Here is a 27,275-nt window from a genome sequence, read left to right on the forward strand (position 1 = left end):
CACCTTTATATAACCATATTTGTTTTAAACTATTAGGAGTAGAACAGAAAAAGTATAGTTAGTCATACTTTTTGTTTCTTTTTGACTAAAATGAAACATTCCGTGAGAATCGTCTTTTGACTTCCACGGATAATTAACTGGTAAAAATGTGCCTCTGGTTCCACTGGTTTCCACAGATTAGCTAGCCATGAACTCACCAAACAAACTCGTTTGAATGAGTTGAGATGTTATTGTTATGCAGGTTTGACATGTTGTTTTTTTTAATGATGATGACATGCGGGGATTAATCAACGCCACATCAAAACTACTAATGCCACTAACAATAGCCTTGTTTTGTCTTCTGAGATTAATGTCTCACCTTTTGTTAATTCTTCTTTTACACAGTGATCTTCGTTTGTTTCCAGTAAAAGGAGGGTAGAAATGAAACCCAGCTCCAAATATTAAAGAGAGCACATAGATCCACCCATGTGACTACAAGTGTTTTTAGGACCCACCGCAGAGTTGGTAGTTCATCCAGCCAAGGAAAGTACGACCACAGAGCGCTGTGCCCAGCCAGCGTAGTGAGCAGAGTTAGCGGTCGCCCTGCTGCGACTGACCACAGAAGAACTGCGACTCGACCAAGCGTCCTGGCCTCCTCCTATCGCTGAAAGGAACCAGAAACCAGTCACATGGCTAACAAAGAAGCGTATTAAAACGGTCGCAGTCGTAATGGCAGGAAGTATAATTGGGTTTTTCAGCATTTTTATTGTAGTATAATTTTTTTATTTTATTTTTTTTCTCCCAGATATTTATGTGCTGTGTATTGGGGCATATGCAGCTGCTGTGCATAGTTGAGAATCTGTTCTGTATTCCTGAGGCCGTGTTGCAAGATTGTTGCTCCTTTAATTATTCTCTCATATTAAAGGATCAAAGGTCTCTGCCACAGTCATCCCCCTGCATTTCATTAAAACCGCACGTACACACTCGTGGCCGTGTGTGTGTGTGCGCGTGTGTGTGTGCCGCTCGGCAACATGGGGACACATCTGCAGGATATTGGCTTTGCGGAGTTCCTGGATTTGTATGGCAGTGTTCAGTGATTATTAAGGGATAGATGTTGGCATTTCTACTGAAGACCCAAGCTTGTTATTTTGGCTTCAGCTCCTTATCAACCGTGAGCTTGCAACAGTCTTCGGTGCAGTGGCAGAAGGGATGAAGTGTGTCCTGCGGATGTTTGTGCGAGTTTCTATTTTACCCCTCTGCCTTTGCTCTGGCAAACTGCACGTAACCAGTACCTCTTTGCCACATCCAGAGGATTCTCCCTTTGCCAGGCTGCACCAGCACGCCCCTCCCCGACACCCACAGCCTCTCAAAGCTTCTCCCATGATGCCCCTCTGCTGTCACGGCTGTGTCGCTTGGAGTCTGCCAGGAGGAGGAGGGTGCCGAGTGTAATTAGGGCGTTCCCAGGCCTACCAGGTCCAGAGAGGAGGAAGAGGAAAGAAGGAAGGAAGGAAAGGGAAGAGAGAGGAAAGAGAGGGATGACAGGTTGACATGAGTACAGCACACACCGACTCTGTAATTGCTGGCGTGCATATGGCGCGGGCTGAGGGTGGAGGCTTGTGGGAGGTAGGGGGTCAGGTAATATAAGAATGTGCAGTCTCTGAAAGCAACAGATGGAGAATGAGTGCATGTCACCCAAAGTGGGGGGGAGGGAGGGCAAGACGAGGGAGTAGACAGAGTAGAGAGGAAGAAGAGAGTGAGAGGTGGGATTCAGAGAGGGGTTTTTAGGTGAGGGGTGGGAGAGAGGAGAGCCTGAAGAGAGAATCTTGAAGTGAGTGACATGTATAGCAGAGAGTGCAGCATATTGACACAGCACGGGCCTATTATTGAATGCACACACACACACATAGTTCAACAGAAAACCTTTCTCTGCCTGAGGTGTCTTAAAAAGCTCCACAGGTGGTTAGAAGAGGAAAAGATTGTCTTTGTATTTATGCACCAGAGTGGGTGTCTACATTGGCTTACAGGTTTTTCTGTTCGTCTTGCCACAAAAATCAAGCACCTTTTGTGCTGTAATTAGTGCAGACAGGTAATGGAGCTATTGAACAGGCGTCGACGTCTACTCACACAAGCACACACACGGAGTCAGAAGCGGTATTGACCAGGCAAAGCCGCTTTTGTGGGTCCTGAGCGAGGAATCCTGATCGATCGGGTCCTGTCTTTTTTGATGGATCATCAATTTCCACATGGTGGCAGGAAGTGGCCTCTGTAAGGCTCGTCTCTGGGATCTCACTCATCCCAAACACACACACTTTAACACACATTAGGGCTGAGGGGTGATGCTGTATATGTCAGGGTATTCAAAGTGGGAAAGATATTGCTTTGAACACTGAAACTTAATCTTACTGTAAATAAGTATCTCAAAAAACATTGAACTTATCCAACAGGACTCATACAGATTCCCCTTTATATCAGATTTCTGACCAACACATGCAATCTAATCGCTTTGGAAATGTCTTCAGTAGACGCAGATGATTGCAGAAGATGATGTGTTATTTTTACCAGTCATGACCCAAGCTGCAGGACGAGAGACGGGTACTCGCCTCTCTGACGGGCTAAAATACAAACATAATGTAGCATAATGCAAATTTTCCAACTCGAGCTCCGACAGCCATGAGACCTGACTGCAGCTCACAGTGTGGGACTGTAGCCTTTTAAAGAATCCGTTTCTCTCGTATCAAACATTTTATTCTCATTCTGGAATGCTAGTATTATTACAATCAGATGTATCTGACTCTTCAAAATAAAATAACTGGCTGCTTGATTTATTAAAATAAATTACTGGTTCTATTTCTATGTTTTTATTGAATGTTAATAGTTTCAAATGTCTGACATAATGTTGTACAAAAGATAAAGATATGAAATATTCATAAGTGAATTAGGTCACGGCATAATGTTTGTTTCCGTACGGTGCAGCAGTATGCCTTTAATGAAACGATGCCGATTTCATTTTCAGAGACGGAGTCTCTCTGGGAGCTTGACGTGGATTCGAGAAACATGACTCGTGAACATATCCGACTCTAAAGCAAGCTTGCATGATGGTCCTTCTGCTCCATGATTCTACTGAGATATTCGAAACAAGTTTCAGGAGGGAGAAACCTTCATCTCTTTCAGCTTTTTTTTTTTTAGCCATGGTCCCAGAGAGTCTCGTGTCATTTCTCCTCTCATTGCTCCATCCATCTTTGATACACTGTAAACGTACTGGACCATCTCAGACTCCTGCTTCCCTTCATATCTATCCGCTCCACTTCTGCTTTCATCAGTTGCTCCGAGTATCTCTTCCTGCTGCTGCTATGCACTCATTTTTCCGTGCTGCTTATTCTTTTGCTCTCTTCTTTGTTCGCCTACTTAACTTAAGAGCGATCTGCTGTGCACCACATCTCTTCCACCCCCCAAACTCTACGCTCGTCTTCCCTCCCATGTTCCTCTTCAGTGAGCCCCAGCACTCCTCTTCCTCTCTCCTCCGGTCTGTCACCCCTCTATAAAGACTCCCACTGACGGACCTGAACCTTCTGCTCGAGCCACATTCTGCCCCTCATTCTTCTCTCTTGCTGCTCCATGAGAAGAGGAGGCCAATTAAAGTCCGTCTTCTCTCCTCCTCCATGCCGTTGTTCTGCGCGCTGAGTGTCTGCACTCAGACTCTCTGGGGTCACTAATTAAAACGCTTTCTTTTCTCTTTACTCCACTTTATTCACCTATTCATCCAACTTTTTCCTTTGCCATAGTTTGTCTCTTTACAGCTCTTCATCCGTCTCCTGTCACAAGTCTCGAATTTCTAATTCCTGTCGGAAAATTTTGGAATTGTACTTAGAAATTTTCCGAATCTACATATTTACAGAAAAAGGGGACAGAAAAAAGAAAAAGTGTGGGTCTCTCATTCCAGTATGTAGTATCTTTCATCTTTTCTTACTTGTGTCCTTCCACAAGTACATTCTTTGAGCCCACCTTTCTTTACTTGTACCCTGCAACTCTTCCATTCTAGTATCCTTTAACTATTCCATCCTCGTCTTCCTCTGTCTGTCTTTTATTTCTTGCCTTTAATTCTTTCCTCCTACCTTCTCTTGTGGTTTTCTTTATTTACTTCCTAGTGTAGTTTCCCTCTTTTGTCCCGTGTCCTTCCCTTTATGCCTTATGTCTTGCTCTTTCTTGCCTTCCTGTACTTCCTACTGTCCTTACACACTTTCTTGTCTCTTTACTTCACTAATTCATTCCTGGTGTTCTTCCTTCCTTGCATACTTCCTAATATGCTTTCCACTGGCCTTCTTTGGTCCCTTTTGCCTTTGTCCTTTGCCCCTCTCTTCCTCCCACATGTCCTTACTTCCAAGCTTTTTCCTTGTCCTTTGAATTTCTATTCTTTTTTTCATTCTGCTTTTTCATTCTTTATTTTGTTACTTTTTCATTTTTTTCATGAGTCTTTCCTTCCATCATTCACTCCTTGTCCTTAGTGTCCTTTCCAGTGCTTTACTTTGTCCCTTATTTTTTTATTCCAACTCCTTTCTTTTACTATGAGTTCCTCCAGTTTTTCTGTCCTACAAAATTTCTTTGTCCTTCCATCCATCCTTCTTTATGACCTTCCATGCACCCTTTCACTGCCGCCATCCTTGCGTCTTTTCTTCCTTTTTTCATTTCTTACCTCCTTCCTTTTCCTCAAAATTTTCCTTCCTTTTCTCCCTTCCTCCATCCTTTTATCATTTCGTATGCCCTTCCTGTCTTTGGTTTTTGCAGTTAATATTTTTTTCTGCCTTGTGTAGCTCTTCATATGAAATTGTAATATTAAAGATAAATTAACTTGCGCCGTCATCATACATTGCACTTACCATGAAAACATTTTCCTCCTGTGGATTAAACACAAGCATACAAGCAAACAACTGCCAGAGCAAGACGGCTACATGCGCACGTGTCGCCATCGCCATTGTGTTGACACAATCCACTGTTTGTGGTGAAATGAGTGAAATTGGCAGACAGCTCTGGAAATTAGAGTCTGGAAAAGTCTGGAGTTTTTCCATGAAGACATGTAGAAACCCTGTTGTTGTTGTTTTTTCTTCTCCACAGCTGTTCACAGTATTTAATAACATATTTACATGTATTCCTACCCCTCCCCTCCTGTTTCTTATATTACTTTGTACATGGGTAGCTCTTTATACTCAAGCTGACAGGAAGTCAGAACCCTCAGTCTGAAGGAGCATACATTATGCAGCTCCTCTGTTCTAATGATGCTGTCTTGTCCAAAGTTGTTGTTGTGCCAAAAGCTAGTCAGCCTTGACTGACTCCACTGTGTACGTGCACGCACATTTTTATTTAGGTCCGTGCACGGCAGTGTGTGCTTGCCTCGCATTGTAGAAGGTGAAAAGGGAGCGAGTGGAGTTTATTTCACACTCGTCTCCCCTCAGTGGTGTAATTAGCATACGGAAAATAGTTTTTCCTCGTATATCTACCAGAGCAGCTCTCCCTCGCTGGTTTGGGAATAAAAATGGAGTTGTGAATACGTAAAATTCCCCCAAAATTTTATATAAAAATGTTGTTTTTTTTTTGTTTGTTTTTTTATGCGTGCCAAACTTTTCCTTTATCGTCCGCATTTATTACGTTATTGACGAACAATCGGTCTTCTGAAATTACGCATGTTCCTCCAGGCACCACTCGTGTTTAATCACCACTGCTGTCTTCAATCACTCTGTAATTGTTCTGTGAAATATTAATGTCCCCGTCGTTCTTTCTTCCAGGTTGACAGCGGGAGATCTGTCTGTCCAGTTGAATCTCAATGATTACCTGGACATCTACTGCCCCAGCTACCCCAACTCGGGGAGTTTGGTTCCGGAGCAGCCGGAGACTCTGGTCCTCTACCTGGTGGAGGAGGAGGCTTTCAAAGGCTGCGTGGAAACAAAAAAGGCCGTCAAGAGGTGGGAATGCAACACCCCGTTTGCTCCGTTTGGACCGGTCCGCTTCTCTGAAAAGATCCAAAGGTTCACCCCGTTCTCGCTTGGCTTTGAGTTTCTGCCAGGGAGACACTACTACTACAGCTGTAAGTAGAGGGGTTGGTGGCGGGAAGAGGGTCTCATGTTGTCACGTTAACTTAAACGGTTGACGTTTCTGAAAGAGAATTGTGCTTGAAAATATGTGTTCCCTTTAAACTGTTTTTCCTTTTATGTCCCACAACCTTAGGTAAATAAATTATTACTTTTTAATTGTTTTAGAGCTAAAAGTACTGAAATGTGTGCTATTCATTTGTTTGCAAACCCACTTTGACTGTATTTACAACTGCTAATCTTTTGGGGTTTCATCAAAACCATCACCAATTACCCTGCATATTTTAGGTCTTTCTTTCTGACTTTTCTTTTTCTGCTTTTATGTCATAACTCCTATTTTTTTCTTGTATTTCATGTTTTGTTTTGTTTTTTTACTCTATTTGTGCGGAGAGCACTTTAAAAATTATCCTTTGCAGAAAAGAAGACGTATAACTCTATTCAGCTCTGATCAGCTTCCCTTTACCGATAAAACTGTAGATGGTTTAATACTATCACTGTTCAGTTTGCATCTTCTGACATCAACCCATCATGGTGTGATTGGAATTTTTATAAGATCTGGAGCTGGAAAACTGCAGTTTATGTCATTTACATTTTATATAAATTCTCACTGAGTGACATGAATGTGATGTTTTCCTAAATCTGCAGGAAGTCACACCTGATGGTTTCTCCACAACATCCTTCTTGTCTCCCCTCACTTATTTATAATCTTGTGAAGTAAGGGGGAGAAAGGAGATGCACAAGTCATTCCAGTGGCTGCAAAATGTTTGTTTTTTTTTGGGGGTGAAAAACTTAGAAAAAGGAGGAGGAGTACATAAGACAGCAATGCAGGTCCTGACAGAGTCAGAAAAATGCCCATGGCATGGATGGGTAACAAACAATGAAGCAGAGGGAGGGGAGAGTGAAAAAGAAAGATGGCAATCAATACGAGACGATGGCAGCGGAGGAACGAAAACAAGGAGAGAAAAGTGATAGAAGACGAGAGGGAAACTCAGAGCTGTGATGTTACTGTAATGGAGGAGTGGAAAAGGGATGAGAAGAATCCACCTTGGAGAGAGAGAAACAGAAGTACAACAAAAGCATTGGAGAAGAGGGACGAAGGAAGAGAGAGAATCTTTACATAAATTACTGTTGGGTTCACAGGACAATGGTGTATTGTGAAGGCATGAGAGAGCGGCTTCACACACACACACATACACACACACACATACATGCACACTGGGCCATTGTCGGTGTTCATGCCAGTTCATAGAAAAGCAACAATAGGCCCCCCCGCCCCCCTGGTCAGGCTGCAGCAGGCTCAGGGCGATTGTGTGCGTTTTGTCCACATCAAAGATAAGGCGTAAAGTTGGTCCAAATGTCTGGCTCTGGGGTTTTTGCTCATAATGGCTCCGCAGCCCTGAAGCTGCATAATGGGGTTAGCCTGGGAGGACAGTACAATGATATTAGAGACACTAATGGCATTAGTTTGTTCAGTCTGAGCTGATCTCAGCCCTTCTGTGCCAAAAGACTGACACTTTTACAGCCCAATGTCACAGTTTCCATTGAGTTGACAGAAACCCACAAGTTCTCCATGTCTGGGTCACCAAAAAACAGGAAACAGCTTGAGGTCCTCTGCTGGTCAGCTGTCCGCTGCATCGATCGACTTCAGAGAACAGTAAGAACAGCAAGGGAGCTCAGTTCACTGAATGGTCAAATTGGTTTGTACGTGTGTATATATATATATATATATATATATATATATATATATATATATATACACACAAACCAATCAAGCACCAATTAACCACCATGGCGTGTCATGCAAGACAAATGAGTCCAATATATAGAGATGCATCTTGATGAAACAAAACGCTATGAAAAAGTAATTTACTTCCTATTTAACAGCAACCTTTAGCTCTTCTGCATTGTTGGCTCTGGATTGTCTCATCTTGCTATTGAGAAAACCTCAGAGATCCTGAGTGAGGTTTGATTTAGTCCAAGCGAAGCACAGCGATGCCATAAGTCAGTAACACAGTTGTCGGTACTTCTGGAAGTGTGGGCAGGTGCAAAGCTCTGCTGAAAAATTAAATCACCATCCCCATAAAGTTTATCAGCAGATGGAAACATAAAGTGCTGACTTTGGACTTCATGAACCGACAACAGCAGCTATAAAACGGTCCCACAAATCCTCACTGACTGTGAAAACTCCACACTGGGCTCCTCTGCACATTTAATCTAGACATCAGGACTTTGTTTTAAAAGGGAAAAAAAAGTTTGATAAATTGATTGATAAATTAGTAAAATGCTTTCAAAAGAAGATCAGCTGGTTGCATTGAATCTTTCCTCAATATAACCGTTAGTCCTAAATAAGCAGTGGGTGCCGGCAATGAAAAACAGCTACTTTTTAACATGAAGAAACTTGCAGCAGAAAACTGTATAGAATACATATATATGCATAAAAACAGACTAAGACATGTCATTTTCAATGTTTAAAAGTGTTTTTCCTAGTACAAACACTTTAACAATAACACACAGGTAGGTTTATTTGATTTTACAGTATTATATACAATCCAGAACTCCAGTAAAAGATATTGTGCACCTCCTCTCAAAGCACTTGAACTTATTTGCTGATGGTATGAGCTCTGAAATGTCTGTGAAGCCCTGAAAGAATGTTAGATTATTTGATTATGACGCAAAATTAAACAATCTGGTGACTACAAAAGCACATTTATGTAATCAGTTTTTATTATAGTTGAAGTGTCTTTGCTGTAAGTGCTTGGTTTCAGTGATGCAGTGTTGTTCAGGCTGACAGCAGGGGTCCCGCTGCGGCTTTCTGGGCTTACTCGATTGTAAAGTTGCAGAAGGTTTTCAATTAGCGCTCTTAGATTTCAATATGCAGTATCTTGTAAAGGAAAAGGCCGGGATGAAAAAGATAGATGGGTACAGGCATCAGGAGCGCCACATGTTCTGGTGTCATGCATAAATTCATGAGTGTGGCTTTAAATAATGTGGAGAAATGTCTAATATTTACAGCCGTGCATAAAAGTGATTCCCAATGTGCTGTCGGAAGTGTCTGCAGCTTTCAGTGCGTCATTCCTGGCGACTGATGTAACTGAGAAAGAGCCGGTTTTTGACGGTTACTCGGGGTGGATCCTTCAGGTCACAGCAGGAAAGGCTGCTGATTGACTTCAGGCAGAAGTTGCATTTAAGCCACAAAGAAGGGGAGTAACATGACTTTGCAAATCAAATTGACCAGCTCTTCACTTTTTGATTAAATAAACTCACGTAAGTGGTGTGTGTCAGAGAAGGACCCATCTCATCAATTATCTCTGTGTGAGTCCGTTGTCATCTGCGAGTCTAATAGCTTGCAGAGATTTTCTCTGTTATTAAATATAATTACTTGAGAGACAGGAGGATGTTGGAAAACCCATGCCTTCCACGGATAGCTTTTTGTTGCTCAAACTCCACGTATACACGCCACGTTTCTCCTGAGCTTCTTTGAGGCTTTATAAAGAATCTGAACCATTTTCATGTGGATCCCCTGAGGCTGATATTCGTACTATTTGGGTTCAATTAGTGGTACTGGATGGGCCACAAAAATGTTTTTGCAAGCTAGTTTAAGTTCTTTGTATGAACTCGTTCTATAATTGCATAATATAATGAATCACACCATCTGAACATGTATATGTGCATTGCCTCAGTCAAATAGCACTGATTAGCTACAATACTTGGTAGGCTCTTAAATTTCAACATGTAAGGGTAATTTTATTTATATAGCAAATTTTCAGTAACAAGGCAGTTCAAAGTTCTTTACATGAATTAGAAGAAAATACAAACGACAACAACAACAAAAAAACAAAGCCAAGAAACTAAAAGGTCAGGGTAGAAGCAACAAAAGCTAAATGTTTGTTCACGGTGCTTGATTCTTGTTCTGGGATGCTAAATACTCCGCAATTTATAAACTAACAGGAGTTTCTCCAGGTCTTGCTCCGATATTTAATTATGAAGTAATAGGTACTCCATAATCCTTAATGTAACAGGAGTTTCTCAATTAGTGAGGTATAAAACTAAATATTGGCTCCATGTGTACATTATCCAAGGCTTCGGGCTCTGGTAGTGTCTCTAAAGACAATTTGATCTAGGGAAGGAGTCAAAATGAGAGTAAATCAAACGCCTCAATGAAAATAGTGGGGTTTGATAACAAATGGGGGTTTGAAAAGGTAGATGGGAATGAAGTTGGGAAAATGTACCTGCAAACTCAGTTAAGCCTTGGTTCCTAGGGAGGGAGTGAAGGTAGGTAGAACAGGAAGTGGATCCAGAACGGTTTGCAGTAATGCAGGTGGACATCTTGAGGGCTCTCAGAGTAACGTTGCTGCTCCTCAAAGGAGCTGGGTAACCCGGAGGCATCCTCATCAGGCATTTGAGGAGGATGCCTCCCAGTCACCCTGCCAACACATGTGAGATTTTCACATGTGACACCCCGAGGCGGGCCCAGAACACACTGAAGGGACTATCGATCTCATCTGGATTTTAAAACGCCTCGAGATCCGCAGAACCAGCTGAAGAATGTTAATGGGGAGAGTGATATCTTGGTTTCCTTTTGATAGGTAGAAAATGGATTGCTGGCTAGATGGTGTAAGTTATTCGCACTCGGGTATCAAAAATGTCAGAATGACTGTGGCAAGAAAAACGTTGATGATGTATTTTTAATGCAAACTTGCAGTGCAATATTTGTAGACAAATGGCTTTTTTGATGTGTTTATATATTTACACAATTCTTTCTTTGTGTATGGCTCAGATTGATAGATTCACAAACAAAATGTAATTCTTTAATTACATTTTATCCTCACTTCTCTTGGCACTTCCACAAATGCCACAAAATATTGTAATTGGATTTTAATTCTGCATCGCTCCTCCCTGCTTGTCTGTTAATGTCCTTCGTCCAAATAAACAAGTGATATATAGATGTTGAATGATACTATTTTTGTATTCATGAAAAGCTTGATTTCTTCACATTTTGATCCACAAAAAAAAAACCATTTTTGAATTCACCAAATTGCGTAGAAAGCGACGCCGTTGTAGTAGCTTTTAGTCGTCAGGATTTAAAAGCTTCTAAAATGGTGGGGAGATGCAAAAGTAAAAGAACAAGCCGTTTTTGATCTTTGACAATATTGCACAATATCATGTGCTTCTAACATGTTGCAGCTCTTTTGAATTGATAGCTTGAATAACCGTTGAAATCTAACTTCACTGACATATGTTTATCAGAAAAGCACATTGTGTGGAGCGGTGCGTGTTCTAGTCGTAGACCGACCGCCTCATATAAAGGAGGCTATTCGACCTCATTGCAACCGTCTGGATTTGATTCCTGACTTTGGGGATGACCTTCTGTTGCATGTCATCCCCTCTTGTTTCCCTGTTGCATTCCTATGCAACAGGGAAACAAATTATCTGGAGTGTTTCTTATTACGTGTCTCCGATTTAGCAGCTGTTTGAGAATAGTTTTAAGACAAAGCACATTAACTGGGGCTTCATACAAATTTGCTTACCGAAAGCAACAATGCGGTGACAGGTGAAGCATCTATCAGGATACTTTTATTCCCGAGTGAGCCATGATCAGCATCGATATGGGGAGCAGCTCCTCTCTAATGGTGGCACGTCTCTGTGGTGCATTTTGTTGTTTTTACTTAGCCGCGAGGATAAGTGCGATATTTGGTGTGCAACAGAAAGATGTTGCTCGGATAATGTTGAAGTGGAAAAACTGGTCGTCTGCTCTTAAGCTTTTCTGCACGCATCGTATTGGAGCAAGAGATCCTTTAAATAGACTTTCTGGAATCATTTTTTGCTCCGTGCAGGAATTTTTTTGTCTTTTAATATTCCACATGTTGGCATCCTGAATTCCAAACTGTTTGATGAGTAAGTAGCTTATTTACACCTTATTTTGACTCTTGTTCTCTGCAGCTCTGCCGACAGATGAAGGCCCTCCTCTGCCATGCATGAAGATGCGTGTCACAATATGCTGTGAGCCCAGTGAGTACACTCATCCTTTCATCTGTTCTTTCATGCCTTCCTCTTTGTACACCAACAGACTCTTCTTTCTGCCTCTCGCATCTTTACTATCGTGTCTGGGAGTATAGAATGATGTTCAGACTGCCACTCACAACTGAGCTTTTTGCTGCTTTCTATCTTTAACCTTGTAGTATTCTTTCTTTTTTTTTCTAAATGAAAACTACTATGAAGTTAACTCTTTGCTGAGCATTGGTTACTTTCCTGAATCAATCCACACCAAGTTACAGCTTTTAAAAAAATAAATAAATACATTTTTGAAATGCCTAAACTTTTCCACTATACCATGTTTATGATTTAAGTTCTTTTAACTTGATGAGCAAAAACTAGTAGCTGGAGTTTCTGCAGCTGCAAAACTGTTTTCCTTTTTTTCTTACAACAAAGTCAAATTTGTCAATTTGGAAGTACTTGGCAGCTGAAGAAAGCAAACAGTCATTTGTGGGAACTAAACTGTAAGATAACTCAGTTTTGAATGTACAGTTTTAGTACAGCAGCCTGTTAAGAACATGACTGCAGGTTGGCTACCTCAGCAGATAGCCTGACTAATTTACTATCCAATATTAGCTATAAATATATCAGATAAACGGCAGAATCTATAAGTAGAAGAATGCCAAAAAAAATTTGAACTGTAAATTTTTACTCAATAAAGCTTCAGTTTTTTATTATAATGATATTGCCTCGGTCTATGTATCGAATAAAAAATATATTATAACTGAATGTACTTGTTAGTTTTACAACAGCTGGAACATGTGATGTTTGTCTTAAAGCAGATTTGTTCAAAACTAAATGCCTGGTCTGCATTTAGAACAAATTAAATTAATATTTTGTTTTGGGTTTTTTGAGCATCACATTCGTTTAAATCTTATCCAACCAGTCGTCTTTCTTTTTTCTTTTTTTTACCTGCATGTCATCCTCATTCACCCACTCCCCATCGCCCTTTCTCAGTGTGAAATTCCCAGAGTTGATCTAATCCAGAGCCCGCCTGGAGTAATGTTAGTCTTCCAGTCCAGTGAGCTGCCCATTCCGGTTGGGAATGTTGCCCAGTCACTGTGGGAATCCCTGTACGGTGCTCGGTGTGTGGACCATTTTTTTCTTTCTGTTGCTGTTGCTACGCTTTGTGTGTGCGAGTCTATGGGCCTTTGCGTGCAATCTTTGGCAGTTGGACTCGTATCCGAGTGTGTACGTAGCATCGCATGCGTGTCTGAGACGTCTGTCCCAGTTCCCATCCCTGCGTTGTCTGCAGGGGGGCCTGTTGTGCTGTCCCAGACTGAACTAACACACTTTTCTCTCTCTCTCTCTTCAGTGAAACTGGCTGGAAAGTTGTTTAACAAACACTGATATAGTTTAAATGAATAAAGGGGAAAAATACAAACTGTGAAAGAAATAAACCTCCTTTCACCTCGAATTTGGGTGTAATGATAGAGCTGCCTCCTGTAGGTTCATGAGACCAAACACAAAAATTGGTCTGATCGGAACAAGCTGACAATTTAGCAACATTTTTCAGGAAATAAAAATATTTATTTTTACAAGTAGAATGAAGATTAACAGTGTCACTTTGCAGTTAATAATCTACATTAGTATACAATATACTAACTGTATGTTGTGGTATTTACTCTCGTCTTTATTCTTAAGTTCACCAATATTTTTTGTTTTGAATTTACAGTTTAAATATGTAGCTAAACGATGTCGGTAGGTAATCCTGATAGGGATAGCAAATGATGGCAAATGCCAACTTTACCATTGATGATTTAAATAATTAAGCTCTGGCTAACACTAATAGGGATGTAGAATACATTGTGGTTATGAGAACAATAGGAACTTTTACCTAAATTTTAGTGAGAATGTAAAACCCCAACTTTCTTATTTTCAAACATAATTGGGTACAAACTGGAGAAAATGTTAAATGTATCTTACATTGAATGTGATGGGAGCTCAGAATAACCAGAAACAATTTTAACAATAATTTTTGGGTAAACAATTAAATTTTTACAGTAAAAGTTTTGCTAATCTCAACCTGCGTTTCAAAGAGAGTAATCAGCATCTCGCTCAGATTTGATCAGTCCAAATATTGTATTTATGCTTGTCTAATTCTAATGTGGCACTAATGGCCAACAAAGCTTAGAAAGTGTAGTAATTTTGCTTTCACAAATATCCTAAAATCTCTGGCAGAAGTTCGATCAGTGTGAGTCAGCTTTCGCATGATTATTTGGATAATCTCACAGTGCTTTCTTTGTCTCATCTGTTTCTCTGTCATTTTCTTTAAGACCAAATTCGGCCAGACTCACGTTTTGGAGGCTTCTTCGCTGCTTTTGTAACCGACTGTTGTCAGGCAGTTTGGCGCCAACTTTACCTTCACTGGTGACAAACTATTAGCCAGTGTGTGAAATCTGAAAGTGCTGACACATCTTATCTGCTACTCTTGTCACCTTATCTTACTTCAGAAAAGTACCCCAGTTGCTACCGGATAGTTGCTATTTAAAAGCGGCGCAGGGCTCTTGGGGGGGCTTTCGTAACTAAGAGTTGTCAGAGTTGCTCATCGACATCTTTATTAGCGGACAGGACAAGAACGAACTTCCTTCTTTGCGATTCAAAATCAGCTTTATAAATTGGTTACCAAGCTTAAAGCATGGATACAAATATCCATGGTTGTAGAATTTTAGATTTAGATTTTTTTTTTTTTCCCAAAGAAGCTGTGAAATGGCTATTTAGCTTAGGAAGGTTTTAACGCTGTCAAGCAGACTGTAATTTTAGCATCAGTTGGAGCTCATGTTGTGATTAATATTCGATTTTTATTTCGTCTGGCACAGTTTCTTCTTCTACCATTTACCAAAAAATGCTCCTATATATTTCTTAAAGGTAGTGACGGTGTGGTGCAGCAGGCGCCCGCCCCGTATTCAGAGGCAATTGGATCTCGACACAGCTATCCCAGGTTCCGTCCCAAACCTGCGGGACCTTCGCTGCATGTCCTCCCACTTTCCATCTCTGCCATTTTCTCGCCTGGATAATGTGGATAACGACAACTAGTGGCACACAATCTTTCACAAAGAAAAGAAAAGTAGTGAACACTTTTTCAGTGCCGTTGTATCCGAGTGTTGTCTGGGTGCCAGATGGCAACTTTTGTATTCTTGGCAGCCAGTTGGTCTCATTGAGCTTACTGTGTCGTATCATTTCTGTCACTTTGTCACGAATAGTTTTTGCCGCAAAGGAACCAGAATACTGCCAGATAACAATTTAAAAGTGTATTATCGGGCAGCCTGACAACTTTTGTCCTGACTGACTTCATCAACACAACAGGGCAGCAACTCGAGAACTACTTTTATGAGTCTTGGCATAAACTTATTTCACGAGAGACACAGACGGCAACTGCGTGACGCGTCGCGAGAAGCACTTTGACAAGAAATGAGATTGCGCCATGTCCTTACAAATAAACTCTGAAATGTCATCACAGGCGCGACGTCAGTTGGGAGGTAATTTGCTACTTTATTACCAGAGTAAAATCTGATGGATTTTTTATTTATTTTTTTTTAAGTTTGTTAATTATCTGGCTCCCATTAATTACAACTACATCAGATAGCTCACTTCTCTGAGGAAAGGCTAATGTATTCCTGACCTTCTGACTGTATTCCCCAATCCGTTCATCAGTGCCAAAGGTAATAAAGAAATTGTAGGAATCACTCGAATTCTGCATTCTTGGCACAGCATGCACACATGCATTTCATTTTCAGTTCTAAAATCACTTTGACTTCAGAGTAGAAACAGTTCTACCTACAAAGACATGCACACATCTGTGTTCTGTTTCCTTGCCTCATCTTTTTTTTCTTCCTTCTGCCTCTCATCCTATTCCTTAACCAAAACTAATCCCGACTAAATTTTAGGATCTGCGTCTCCTTGTCTTTTAACTCCCCACCTCCACTTCCACCCACCTCCTCCTCATCTCCAACCTCCTCGCTTTCATTCTTTCTTCACTCTTCTGTCATTCTTGAAGTGGCACTAATCCCCCCCTTCTCTCTGTCTCTTCAGCTCTCTCCTCCCTTCCTCGTTTTTTTATGATCGTTCGCTACTGGAGCAAAACTAATCTAGGCCCCATCCGTAGCAGTCTTTCAGACATCCTCCTCCGTGCCCTCAGACTCCGCCTTGCCACCTTCCCTTTGTCGAACCTCTGCATCCGTCGTACCGCTTTCCACCAGCTCCCTTTCTCCCTTTTCCCAGCTTCGCTCCATCTCTGTCGCGCGCCGGCTGTGCGGCGAGCCTCGTTGGGATAAACGTGTACGAGGCCGGCGAGAGGAAAGTGAAGTAGATGGATGAGAGCGGGGATGAAGGAGAGTTGGAGGCGATGTATTGCAGTCTGTCCACTTGCTGTTGTTGTGTTGTTCCCCTGTGGTAAAAGCTCCCGCTTATTCCCTGCTTCCTTCCTGACTTGGTTCCCTTTTATCTGACAGGTAGCATGGCAGCAGGGCATGCCATTAGACGCCTGTGTGGCCGTCGGTGATGGCAGCTCCTGTCCTTCAGCAAACGCCTCTTATCTAGACTTCAAACCGTGCTCCTCCCTTCCTCACTTTTTTTTTTTTTTTTTCCCCCCCCATCTTCTTCAAAAACCAGCTTGTATGCATTTCCACTTGGGGATAACCCCGTCGTGAGGGGTTTAAATTAATTAGCGGTTAGTGTGAAGGACAGAGGTGACGATGAGAGAGTCCATCAGGTGTGTTTGTCATTGCTCCAAGGTCAGTGAGTTCTAACCCGTCTCTCGATTTCTCTAATTTGTCAGTAATACAGATGGCGGATTCGTTTCTTTGATTTTTATTTCTTTTTTCCTGAAATATCGTGAAGCACGACAGCTTGATGTTTATACGGGAGCGAGTTAGTTTTTTTGTAACGCAATGCTATCTCAAATCGCGCTTGGGAAAACAAAACAAAAAAACGATGTCTGATAGGTCCTCAAGCTCTTGTTGCATCACAAAAATGAAGCCCCGAATTGTTGTCGTGAAATTTCTGATACCCCACAGCCTTCTATTGCATCTTCCTCAAGCTCGCTTCACCTCCTACTCCATACTTACCTTTTTACTCTGCATCTTCTCCTTAAAACCCCCTCCCGGTGTGTTTATCTCTCTGGCTCCTCGAGTTGCTCTGCCTCTCTCCGGCTTCCTCTTTCCCCGCCGTCCCACTGTGAGAAACCATTACAGACCAACTTCCATCTCTCCCTAATTGATTCCCCTTCCCACTTCGTCTCACTTCCTTTTTTTTTTCTAGTCATTGTCCCGCTGTGAGCAGTCTATTACATTTATTTCAGTTTGCAGAGCGTCACCATTTTGCCTCGCATTCTTTTTCGAGTTTTTTTTTTTTCTTTTTCTTTTCTTGGGGGGTGTCGGATGGGGGGTGGGGGGGGTGGCGGTTGGTTGCCTTTAATTTCTTGAATCCTTGCCCTCCTTCTCACCGCCCTCTGCTCTTTGTACGCCTGAAACCCAGTGGACAAAACTCAAACTGAACCTCAAGACCCAAATTTGAACTTTTTACCGTTTTTAGCGATTTGCGTCTGAAATTCCACGCTGATTTTTTTAATTTCATTAAATTTTTTTCCCACGATTTTTGTACAACGATTTTATTTACGTTAGTTAGCATTAGTGCCTATGTGTGTAAAATGGCGGCACGAGGAGAGGTGGAATGGTGGAACATTGTCTCTGCAGTGGTGCATTCTGCATACACCCACATAAACGCCGCCACACACACACACTCACTCGCGGAGGCACATGCGCACTTTGCCACGGCTGTCCATGTGCAGTTACACATGCAGCATGCCTCAGACTGCACTGCGGAGAGCGTGCTTTTTTTTTTTTTTTCTGCAGTCACGCCCCCGTGGACTCCATTTTGTGGGAGAGTTCGCCATGACTAAGATGATGATGTTAACACAAAAACGAGAGCCGTCGAAGTTCAGCTCTTTGCGCAAATGATGTGATTAAAGCCGGATCAAAACACGCACATCACCCACAGCCGAGTAAACGCAAGGCATCTGAAAACGGCAAACTTTGTTTTCGACTCGACGGCGAATGAAACGCCCGTTGATTTCACAGCGATTTAATTAAAAACTTAGTTACTCAGAAGTTTTAAATAATTTTTTTAATTATGAATCGCAACAAAAACTGTCCCGATTTTATTTGTATCACTAATTCCAGACATACGACCTTCAATTTTGTTTGGTTTTTTTTGTGTGTGTATTTTATTTATTTTTTTTATCCAAGTACAAATAAATTCTCTAAAAATTCTACAAATGTTTAGAATTTGCGAGCTTGAGATATGTTTTGAGTAGAAAAAATTCAAAAGTTAAACATTTTCAACTTATTACTTATTTTTCTTTTTTGTGGAATTTTAATGTGTGAACTGTTTAGTTTGTCTTGTTTTCTTTGTCGTTTTTAAAACATCACATTGATAAATATGCAGTTTCTGTAAAATGTAACTCTTATTGAATACAGCAATAATGTTTTTACTTGAGATTGTTTGTGGGATTCTCTGACTCTGGCTGTTCAGTTTTGTATTTAATGTAGTAATTACTTGGCTTTTTTTCTTGCTGATTTTTATATTGTCTTGTTTAATCAGTGGCACCGATAAATTGTCGACAGAAGACACATTTCTCCAAAGATTGTTTTTTTTTCTTGATTGAAAGTGGTACAGTTATTGTGTTGCTTTCAGTATACATGCAGACTTTCAGTGTAGTAATATTTTTTTTACTATTTTGTCTCAATTATATTCTATTTGTAAACTGTGCGATTTTTTATATATATATATTTTTTTTAAGATGCATCATCAGCTGAAGAATTTAAAAATATTTTCCCCATAATTTCATGTGGTACATGGTGAATACAAATAATGCAGATATTTTTTATTAATGTAATGTGTTTTTTTTTCCTGTTGCTAATTGTATTGATAAATTGTGCAACGTTGACTAACTAAAATATTCACAATTTTTCTGTGTTTTAGCTTTTTGTTAATTGCGTATAAGACGGATGTTTTTTTTTTTTTAACAATTACATTGCAACAGTTTTTTCGGCACCGTTTGCTTCACCTTACAAACACTCCTGCTCACATCGATGCACACTTGCAGAAGCTCAGTACTAAGCTGTGACATAGCATGCTATTTAATGCTTCGTTAACCCCTTGATGGCTGTTAGCTATATCAACTTGAGAGTAATTTGGCTTCATGTCGGGCGGAGCCGCGTGTTGTTCAGACGCTCTGAGGAAGGCTTATCGGGTTATGGATCAGCGGTTGGTTCTCCGAGGTCATTGATACACACCTTATTTTCCAGGCTGCGGCTTTTGAGTGTGTTCGCGTGTGCACGGTTAGGTGTTTGACTTATGGGTTGTCAGAGGTGAGTTCAAGGCCAGAGATTGATTTAAGAACCAGTTGTGCCGTCTTATCCGTGCCTTCTGACCCCTCCATCGTTGCTTTGGAATATTAGGCAGTTTTCTGCTTCAGAGAAATTTTAGAGGTTTTTTTTTTTCCTTTCTACCAGTATTTTTTTGGTATTTTTTCCCCGTTTTCATTCTTAACAGCAGCTCCCTATTCCTCCATTATAGCAGTCCTCCACTTCTCCCTCCATTATTTCCTTTCAGTACCCCCTACCCACCTGCTGAGAAAGTGACGCCCAGACACAAATGCCCCCTTATCCTGTCTTATTCTTTCCCTCCCTTTTCCCTGCCTGACCTTGTTTCAGTCTTTCGAACCTTCTTTTCTTCTTTCACCTTACTTTCTCACTCGAGTCTTCACCGCTCTACCTTTCATCTTCTGTCCACTTCTTGGTTTCGGCTGTCATTTTGAATTTTCTTGCATTTTCCCATTTCCTGTATCCCTCTCGGTATAATCTCCATCATTCTTAGTCATTCTAATTTACATAACACTATCTTTTTCCTGTTGCCATGCTTTCCAAGCTTTTTTTTTTTTTCTGTACGACCTTTAAGAAAATTTGCATAGGGGACATATTTAGGGTTGCACAGTCAGTCAGTACCCATTTTTCATGGCGTTGGTCTTTGAGTAATGGTAAATACCTTCTCCTGGTCATTTGTCTGTTTCTTGTTCTTTTTGTTACACAAAGCAGCACTTTTATTGAGAAGGTTACACATGCAAAAATGACTAATCAGCATCTTGTTTCCATGCCTCAACTTGATCTAAACTCTTTCTTCTCTTGCTTATTGCAGCATCAGAGGGCTCAAAACGAATACAAGGTGAGATGTAAATTCTTTTAAAACATTTTTTTTTTCTGTAGATTGTGGATCAGTGTAACATATGTACATCTATATATTTTTCTGTACTGAGCTAAAACCTGCATGTCAAATTTGTGGATCCAAGGTAACTCAGAGATCCACAACTTGTTTGTAGAACCGCAAGTCAGACACGGGTCTGTTACAAACATGTCGTTCAGATGGCGCAGTCATCATGCTGTGGAGGTGCTTCACTTCAGCTGGGATAATGGAGGTGGTCGACGGTGATGGATAGAACAAAATGCAGAACAATCCTGGAAGAAAACTCGTTTTAGGGGCTGGAAAAGATTTGAGTCTGCTGCGGAGGTTCACCTTCCAGCAGCATATCCAGATCCAAATGGGAATTCATGAGAGAGACTGGCTGCTCTCCACTTTACAATTATCCACTATATCAATGTTGGCAAGTTTCAATAAGTATGCTGAGGTTTGTGGTTGTCACATGACCAAATGTGGTGTAGATGAAGGCGTACGAATCACTTTTCAAGGCACTGTTGGTTATCTACTTGTTGAGCCCCAAAACGAATGCAGTCACATGGGAGCTCAGACACAAACTGGAGCTCCAGTGTGAGGTAGTTAACAGACTGTGTTTAAATCGGTGTTGTGTTTTAAATTGGTGTCAAGTTTAAACTTATGAAGAATAATAATGTCCTGTGGCAAAAAAAAAAGAAAAAAAAAAAGGTCTATACGTGATTCCAAATCTCCAGACCGATTCAGAAGAAGGAAACTTGTATTCAGGCATTTTTGGTTGTACTTCTTACAGAAACAAATATTCATAATGTTCTCCTCTGCTCTAGGATCAAAACCTCGCAGCAGTGTTGTCTCACTGAGGACCACTTCTCTTCCGCTCCTCATCTCCATCCTCTTACCGCTGATCACCTGACTCATCTGTCCTCAGTGCCTGCCTGTGCTCCATGGCTGCAGTCTCTGACATCTAAAGGAAGAATAAAACTGTGCTAACGGACAACAAATGGCAAAGTGCAATCTCTGCCGGACTAAGCCAGCGACATTAACGACTGTGGTTAAAAATCCAGGCAGGACGATGGTTTCTCCGGACCACAGTGACTCAGGGAAATGACGCTGAAGTGCAGCAAAGCATTTCTTCCCGTTTTCTTGCTCTACCTGTTGCCTGTTGTACAACTACTCAGACAAAATGTTCTCCATACGGGAGCCATCTTAAGACTCCTATCTCACTTCGAAGCCAGAAGAACAATAAAAGAATCAGGACCTATATATATATATATATATATATATATATATATATATATATATATATATATATATATATACACACTTCTTCTGTTGTTTACTTCCATTTGAGTGGAAGCCTCCAGTTTAAAAAGTGGCCAAATAAACATGCTAGAGTAAGGACTGGCTCAGGTTGGAGGTTTTCTGCTTCTTCTTTAATTTTATGGACATGGACTCAAACTCGCACATTAATGCCTCCTTATAGTCGCAGCAAAACAAATCTGCTCTACTTCCATCTCAAAGGAAAGGCATTTTGAATCTGGAAGGGGGCAACTCTTGTGGAAAAGTGAGACTGGGCTCCTGCGCCCCCTGCTGGGATCAAACTGGTTTTTACTGGTTGAACTGGGCTGGACATATCAACTTAAGAAGAAGAGACTGGATGCTGGACTTTGGTTTTTACGGGACGTGGGAGTTGTTCCTCTTTGGGCAACCAGCTCTGCGTCAGGGTTTCAACCTGCTTTCTGTTTCAGAGCCACCTGAGAGAGAAAAAAAAACGGATTTATGGGTGAACGGATCGGAGTCAGAAAGATGAACGGTGTGCACATCTGAGCTTTATGATTTTATTTTTATCGTCACACGATTTTTGGTTTCATGTGGGTAGTTGGTAAAATAACATTAGACCTATTTAAAAAATGTTGGGCATATGTAAATCAGTTGTTTACTACAGTAACAATGAATCTGTATAAGTTAATCATAAAAATAACAACTTGATTTTTATGTGAGCAGAAATTAACATTTTCATACATACAAATTATGGATATATTATTTTATATGCTGCGCTAAACTGAATTTGCCAAGTTATTAAGTTGATTATTAAATTTATATTCGCATGTGAAAATTTTGACAAGAATGAATAAATGAACTCAGGCTCCCGATATATTTTTACATTGAAATTGAGAACAGAGCTCTTTATTTTTCTTAGGAGCTAATTATATAAGTTGATGTTACATAGTCGTCAAGCTACGTTATTGGATTGGCTTACCGTCGGAAAATGTAAACATTCTTCATACATTTTGTTCTTGCTTTAAAAACATAATTGTCAGCACTTACTGTTCTCTTTTTTTTATGATGAAATAATCTCATCATTTACATTTTTTTAGGTGTTTTATTCTTTCAAACAGTTGGGTGTCAAAATGTTATTAGATTTTCCTTTTTTTGTCAGGCTTACTTCCCAAAAAAAATGGTTCTCTTAAGATTTGGTTTCTCTTCTGTACAGTGTGAGTTTTACAGTCATGTAATTGTAGGATTTATGGATTTTTTTTTTTTTATTGCGTTTCTGCTTTCACATTTTAGTGAAGGATGTAGCGTCTTCTGTGAAGAGCCAACTGCAATCTGAGCCTTTTTCTGTGGCAGGACAAAAAATAAATACGGTTGCATTCAAAAAGCTTGGTCAGTTATTAATTTTTTTTTATTACTTTGGGTCTAAAATGCATCGATTTATTGCACGCAGCTGCAGGTCTCGGTGACAGTTTGCACACAAACGCACATGAGCTTATATGTGGTACACACACATTAAATGTTATACACAGCCGCATGAAGATAAGGGGACTACAGGGACTTAAAATGACCTTGTGGTGTGGGAGGCCATTGTAATGTGAGCAACCCAGTGGAATATTGAGCTGCATTTTTATCTATGGGTGGCTAAAGACTGATAAGACCCGGATACCCAGTGGACTCCTGCTTTTAATAGACTAAAGAACATCGCTCCCAATAAGACGACCTTAAAGTTGTTTTTCTGACAACGCTGGACTGAAGTTCAATAATAACCCTCCAAAAGAAGATCTTTGTGTCTTAAATATAGAAGCGTACATCCAAATAAGCTGTAACTGTATTTCCATTTATATAGGCTGTAATGTAGAACGTCTTGTGAAGCCACAGAGGCAATTTCCTGGATAATGGGGCTAATGCTCCTATTTCATGGTTTATGATCTCTTCTGATGACATGTTTGTCACTGTTGATGCGTGCCGTCGCAGAGCCGCTTTGGTTCTGACCTTCGCATATCAATGTCTAAAGCCCATGTTTTCATTCTTCTTCTATTGTGAACATGCAGGGATGGATGGGTCCTTTTTAAAATTGCCGTATAACGACGCAGGGACTTTTAAGGCGGCAGGCAGCAGTACTCCGCTTTCCTTTGTGTCCCCGTTCAACTTTGAGTGTGCTTCTTTTTGAGCTGAAAGCACGAAGAAGTTTTTACGCGAGTCGTTTGATGCAGGACTTTGTTTTTATCCTCCGCCGCAGACGGGATCAGTTGTGTCACAGGTTTTGGATTTGTCACATTTTTCTCTGGGTATGTAAAGTTTGCTATGTGTAACGTACCAGAGTTGGAAGTCAAACCCCAAGCACACGCTTCATAATTACACACACGGGCTGCCATATTAGATAAACTTAGAGTATCATAAAAATCCTGGGTCAAAGTTTCCTCTGAAGTTTTACTGGGATTACAGGAATCATAAAGGTTTTTCTGCAATGACAAATTTAGGTTTTTGCTGTGCATCGGAGTAAAATAAAAACTTCTTCCACATTCCATCTATAGTTCTCCACAAACTACCTTGTAATTACTCTGTCTGGCTTTCTTTTTTTTTTTTCTTAGCGTTTTTGGTGTTGATTACATTCAAAAAAACATCAATAGAAATTGGCTGGTTTTCTTTGCAGTTATTTCGTTTCAGTGTTTATTTTCCAACTATATGCAAAACTTCTCAGTTAAAAAACAATCTTTATTCAATCAGGTATATTTACTTGATTTATTCCTACATTTATAATTCTAAGTGGCATGAAGAGCTTTGGGTTTTTATTTTAAAAAAACAGCTTCAGCCTCCTGGGAAATACTAACAGCTTATTAGAGTGGGACTGTTTTATCGTCTTGGATCAGCTCCAATCTCAAAAAAGTTATAGTGGTTCCTTCAAATACTATTTTAAAAGCCTTCAAATTCAGTTTGATGACTTGCACAGAGGCTTATGACGGTTTACTTCATCTGCCTTATATTTGCATCAGTTTTTTTTTTTTGTTTTTTTTTTTGGAACACATACAGCACAAGTAAACATATTACACATATTCAGACAGAGTAAACCCCTGATGGAAAGGTGGGTTCTCATATTTTTAATTTTTCCACTTTGCAAAAAAAGACAGCTTCTCTGGTAGTTTGAGGTTTTGCAAACCGTGTTTTGGAAGAAACATCAATCGTAATGGATCACTGATCAACAAAGTCTCAAATAGATCAACCCACTATCCAGAAGCGGTTATGCAGATGCATGCAGCAAATGTGAGAGCAGTGGAAAAGTCCAGTTTAGATGACCCACCCAAATATTTAACCTCAAAATCTTTTGAGGTTAAATATTTTCTCATCTGCTTACGCAATGGCACCAAACAATTTCCAGCCTTTTGAAACTAATGAAGTTCAGCAACTTGTCTTTGCTGAACTATACTGATAATATACTGACATGTACCAGTATATTTGCCACAAAAACGGTGTACTACATCCTGGATTAAGCAAAAGATGAAAGTGTTTTTAAGCAAATAAATTATGTAATTGTACAGTCATGGAGGAAGTGTGGTTGTTGAACCTTAGGCTTGTGTCAGACTGATGTTCTAATTTTAGAGAACTTCCTAAAGTTACTATCCCCCCCCCTTTTTTTTAACAACTACTGTAGTCTTTTCAAAGGTTTCAGCGTGATGTGGTCAGAAAAATTACTTATGGGTGGAACCAGTTAGAGAAGATGTTAAAACTTAAGCTCCGCCAGTCTCTCCAGTTCACCAGTCCGTGAGCGTCTTCAGTCGTCATCCCTGCTTTCATCTGCAGGTTTCCAAACGAAATCACATTTTGCATCAGGAAGTGGAGACGGATCGCAATTTGAAATGTCCCGTTCTTGGTGTCACTGCTCTGTAGTTCTTCTCGGGATGTAGAGCTCATTTCTTAAGGTTGAAAATGTGGAAACTGTCCGGAGGAAGAGATTTATTACTGCGAGAGTCTGCACGGAGCATTGAGATGTATAGGCTCAGCTGTGAATTCTTTATTATTATCCTGCAAAGTTTTAACGCTAGCTTCAGAGATTACAAATCTCCGAAATCACAGAAATGTCACATCTGTGTATGGTCTCAGTACTTTGTAATATCATGCAGAAGAGAGTAAAAGCGTGACGATGCAAATTCTGAGGCAAAACAAAAAAAAGTTCAGCTTTGATTTTTTTCAATTTTTCTCTATTTTTATTCTAACTACTAGCTTCTCATTTTGAAAGTCTCATTATGACCATCAGAGCTGACTAATAATTGCTACTTCTTATACATTGATGTTTCCTCAACATCAACTGAATTTGAATTTTCGTCACAAGCGGTCGTTTACCTTTGTGGTGAGCTACAGTCAGACTGGGCTCATCTTTGAGCACATTTAGCTAAAGAAGGTGCTCATCTTTTAGATTTCTAGCCTTCTGCCCTATAACAACCTTTCTCCTGACATTCACCATTTCTATGAGCAAATTTACAAATACATTTTTGCATAATGAACTCAATTTTGAGCTGGAGACTTTTCTATCACTACCTTCTTCTTAGGTGGACATTTGTATCATCCGCTGATAATAGATTTTGGCTAATTTTGACCAACTTATTTGAGTTTATTTCTGCTGCAATATTTGCTTTTGGTTTATACATGGCTTGTGTCACTCACCATATTTATCATATTCCATCTCTTTTGGATTTTTTTCTATTAGATTACCCCTTTTATAATAAACTTTTGCTCTTTCTAAGTCAGAGTTGGCACCCTATTTTGTGCTCCAGTGAGTCTGTTCATGGTAAAAATCTTTTGGCATCTTCAAACCTGCCAGACTTCAAACTCTCATGCAGCCTATAGGTATCCCTAAGTAACTCATTAAAGCTTGTGAGGCAGGTCGGGAAAAGATGGTTGAAAAAATGACAAGGGATGTGAAAATTAAACTAATTCATGTCTACAAAGTGAAGGAAGGGCTACTAAAAATAGATATCACGGTGCTTCTGACTAACCTGTCCCACTGCCTGACATGAGAAAAGGTTTAAAGGAGGAATGTGGAGGTCAGAGTGGAACTCTAAACTTTGTGGTAAAATCTATGCAGAAGAAACCATGAGAATATTAAGAAGATAAGAATATATTGTTGCATCGGGGGGGAAAAAATACTTTTTAAAACTGTGCAAACCAGTGCTTAGCTCCTACAAAAACACTCCAAACCTGAAGTAAAATGCATAGACAGGGGTGTAAAAAAACCATCTATGAATAACAGGTTTTTGGGAGCTGTTTTCTCATACCCGAGTACATAAAGCTGAAATGGCAGCAGTTAAAAAAAAAAAATCACAATTTTCAAGCATATGCTCTCTGGTTCGACATTTTACTCAACACTATGTGTGATGGAAACATAACACCCTAAGCACAGCATTGTAAATGTGAAATATGGTGGTGGTAGCATCATGTTTTAGAGATATTTTTCTCTCAGCAGAGACAGAGAATGGATGATGCTAAACACAAGACAATTCTGAAAGAGAGACTGAGAAAGACAAGAGGCTGAAGCTGAACAGCCAAAGGTGCAATGGAATAATTTAGACCAAAAATAGATGAGTTAGAATGACCTAGTCAAAGCCCAAGTCTATATTCAGTCTATGAAGAGGTAAAAAAGAACAAAAGAAATGTACACAAAAAGATTTGGACTTGTAGTTCCTG

At 40.2% G+C, this 27,275-nt stretch overlaps 1 protein-coding gene across 1 annotated transcript in view; it reads left to right on the top strand.

Moving 5' to 3' along the window:
* The window catches only part of LOC103461016 (ephrin-A4), a 49,180-nt gene extending 22,173 nt beyond the window's left edge, over window positions 1-27,007 (top strand). Inside the window, exons 2-5 of the mRNA XM_081597160.1 lie at window positions 5,757-6,055; window positions 12,000-12,068; window positions 20,289-20,315; window positions 21,146-27,007. Coding sequence (XP_081453286.1) covers window positions 5,757-6,055; window positions 12,000-12,068; window positions 20,289-20,315; window positions 21,146-21,231 — 481 coding nt within the window. The 3' untranslated portion in view covers window positions 21,232-27,007. The remainder of the gene's footprint in view (window positions 1-5,756; window positions 6,056-11,999; window positions 12,069-20,288; window positions 20,316-21,145) is intronic.
* Window positions 27,008-27,275: the final 268 nt, after the last annotated feature.

Source organism: Poecilia reticulata, chromosome 16 (assembly GCF_904066995.2).
Source record: "Poecilia reticulata chromosome 16, P_reticulata-male-v2, whole genome shotgun sequence".
Classification (NCBI taxonomy): Eukaryota; Metazoa; Chordata; class Actinopteri; order Cyprinodontiformes; family Poeciliidae; genus Poecilia; species Poecilia reticulata.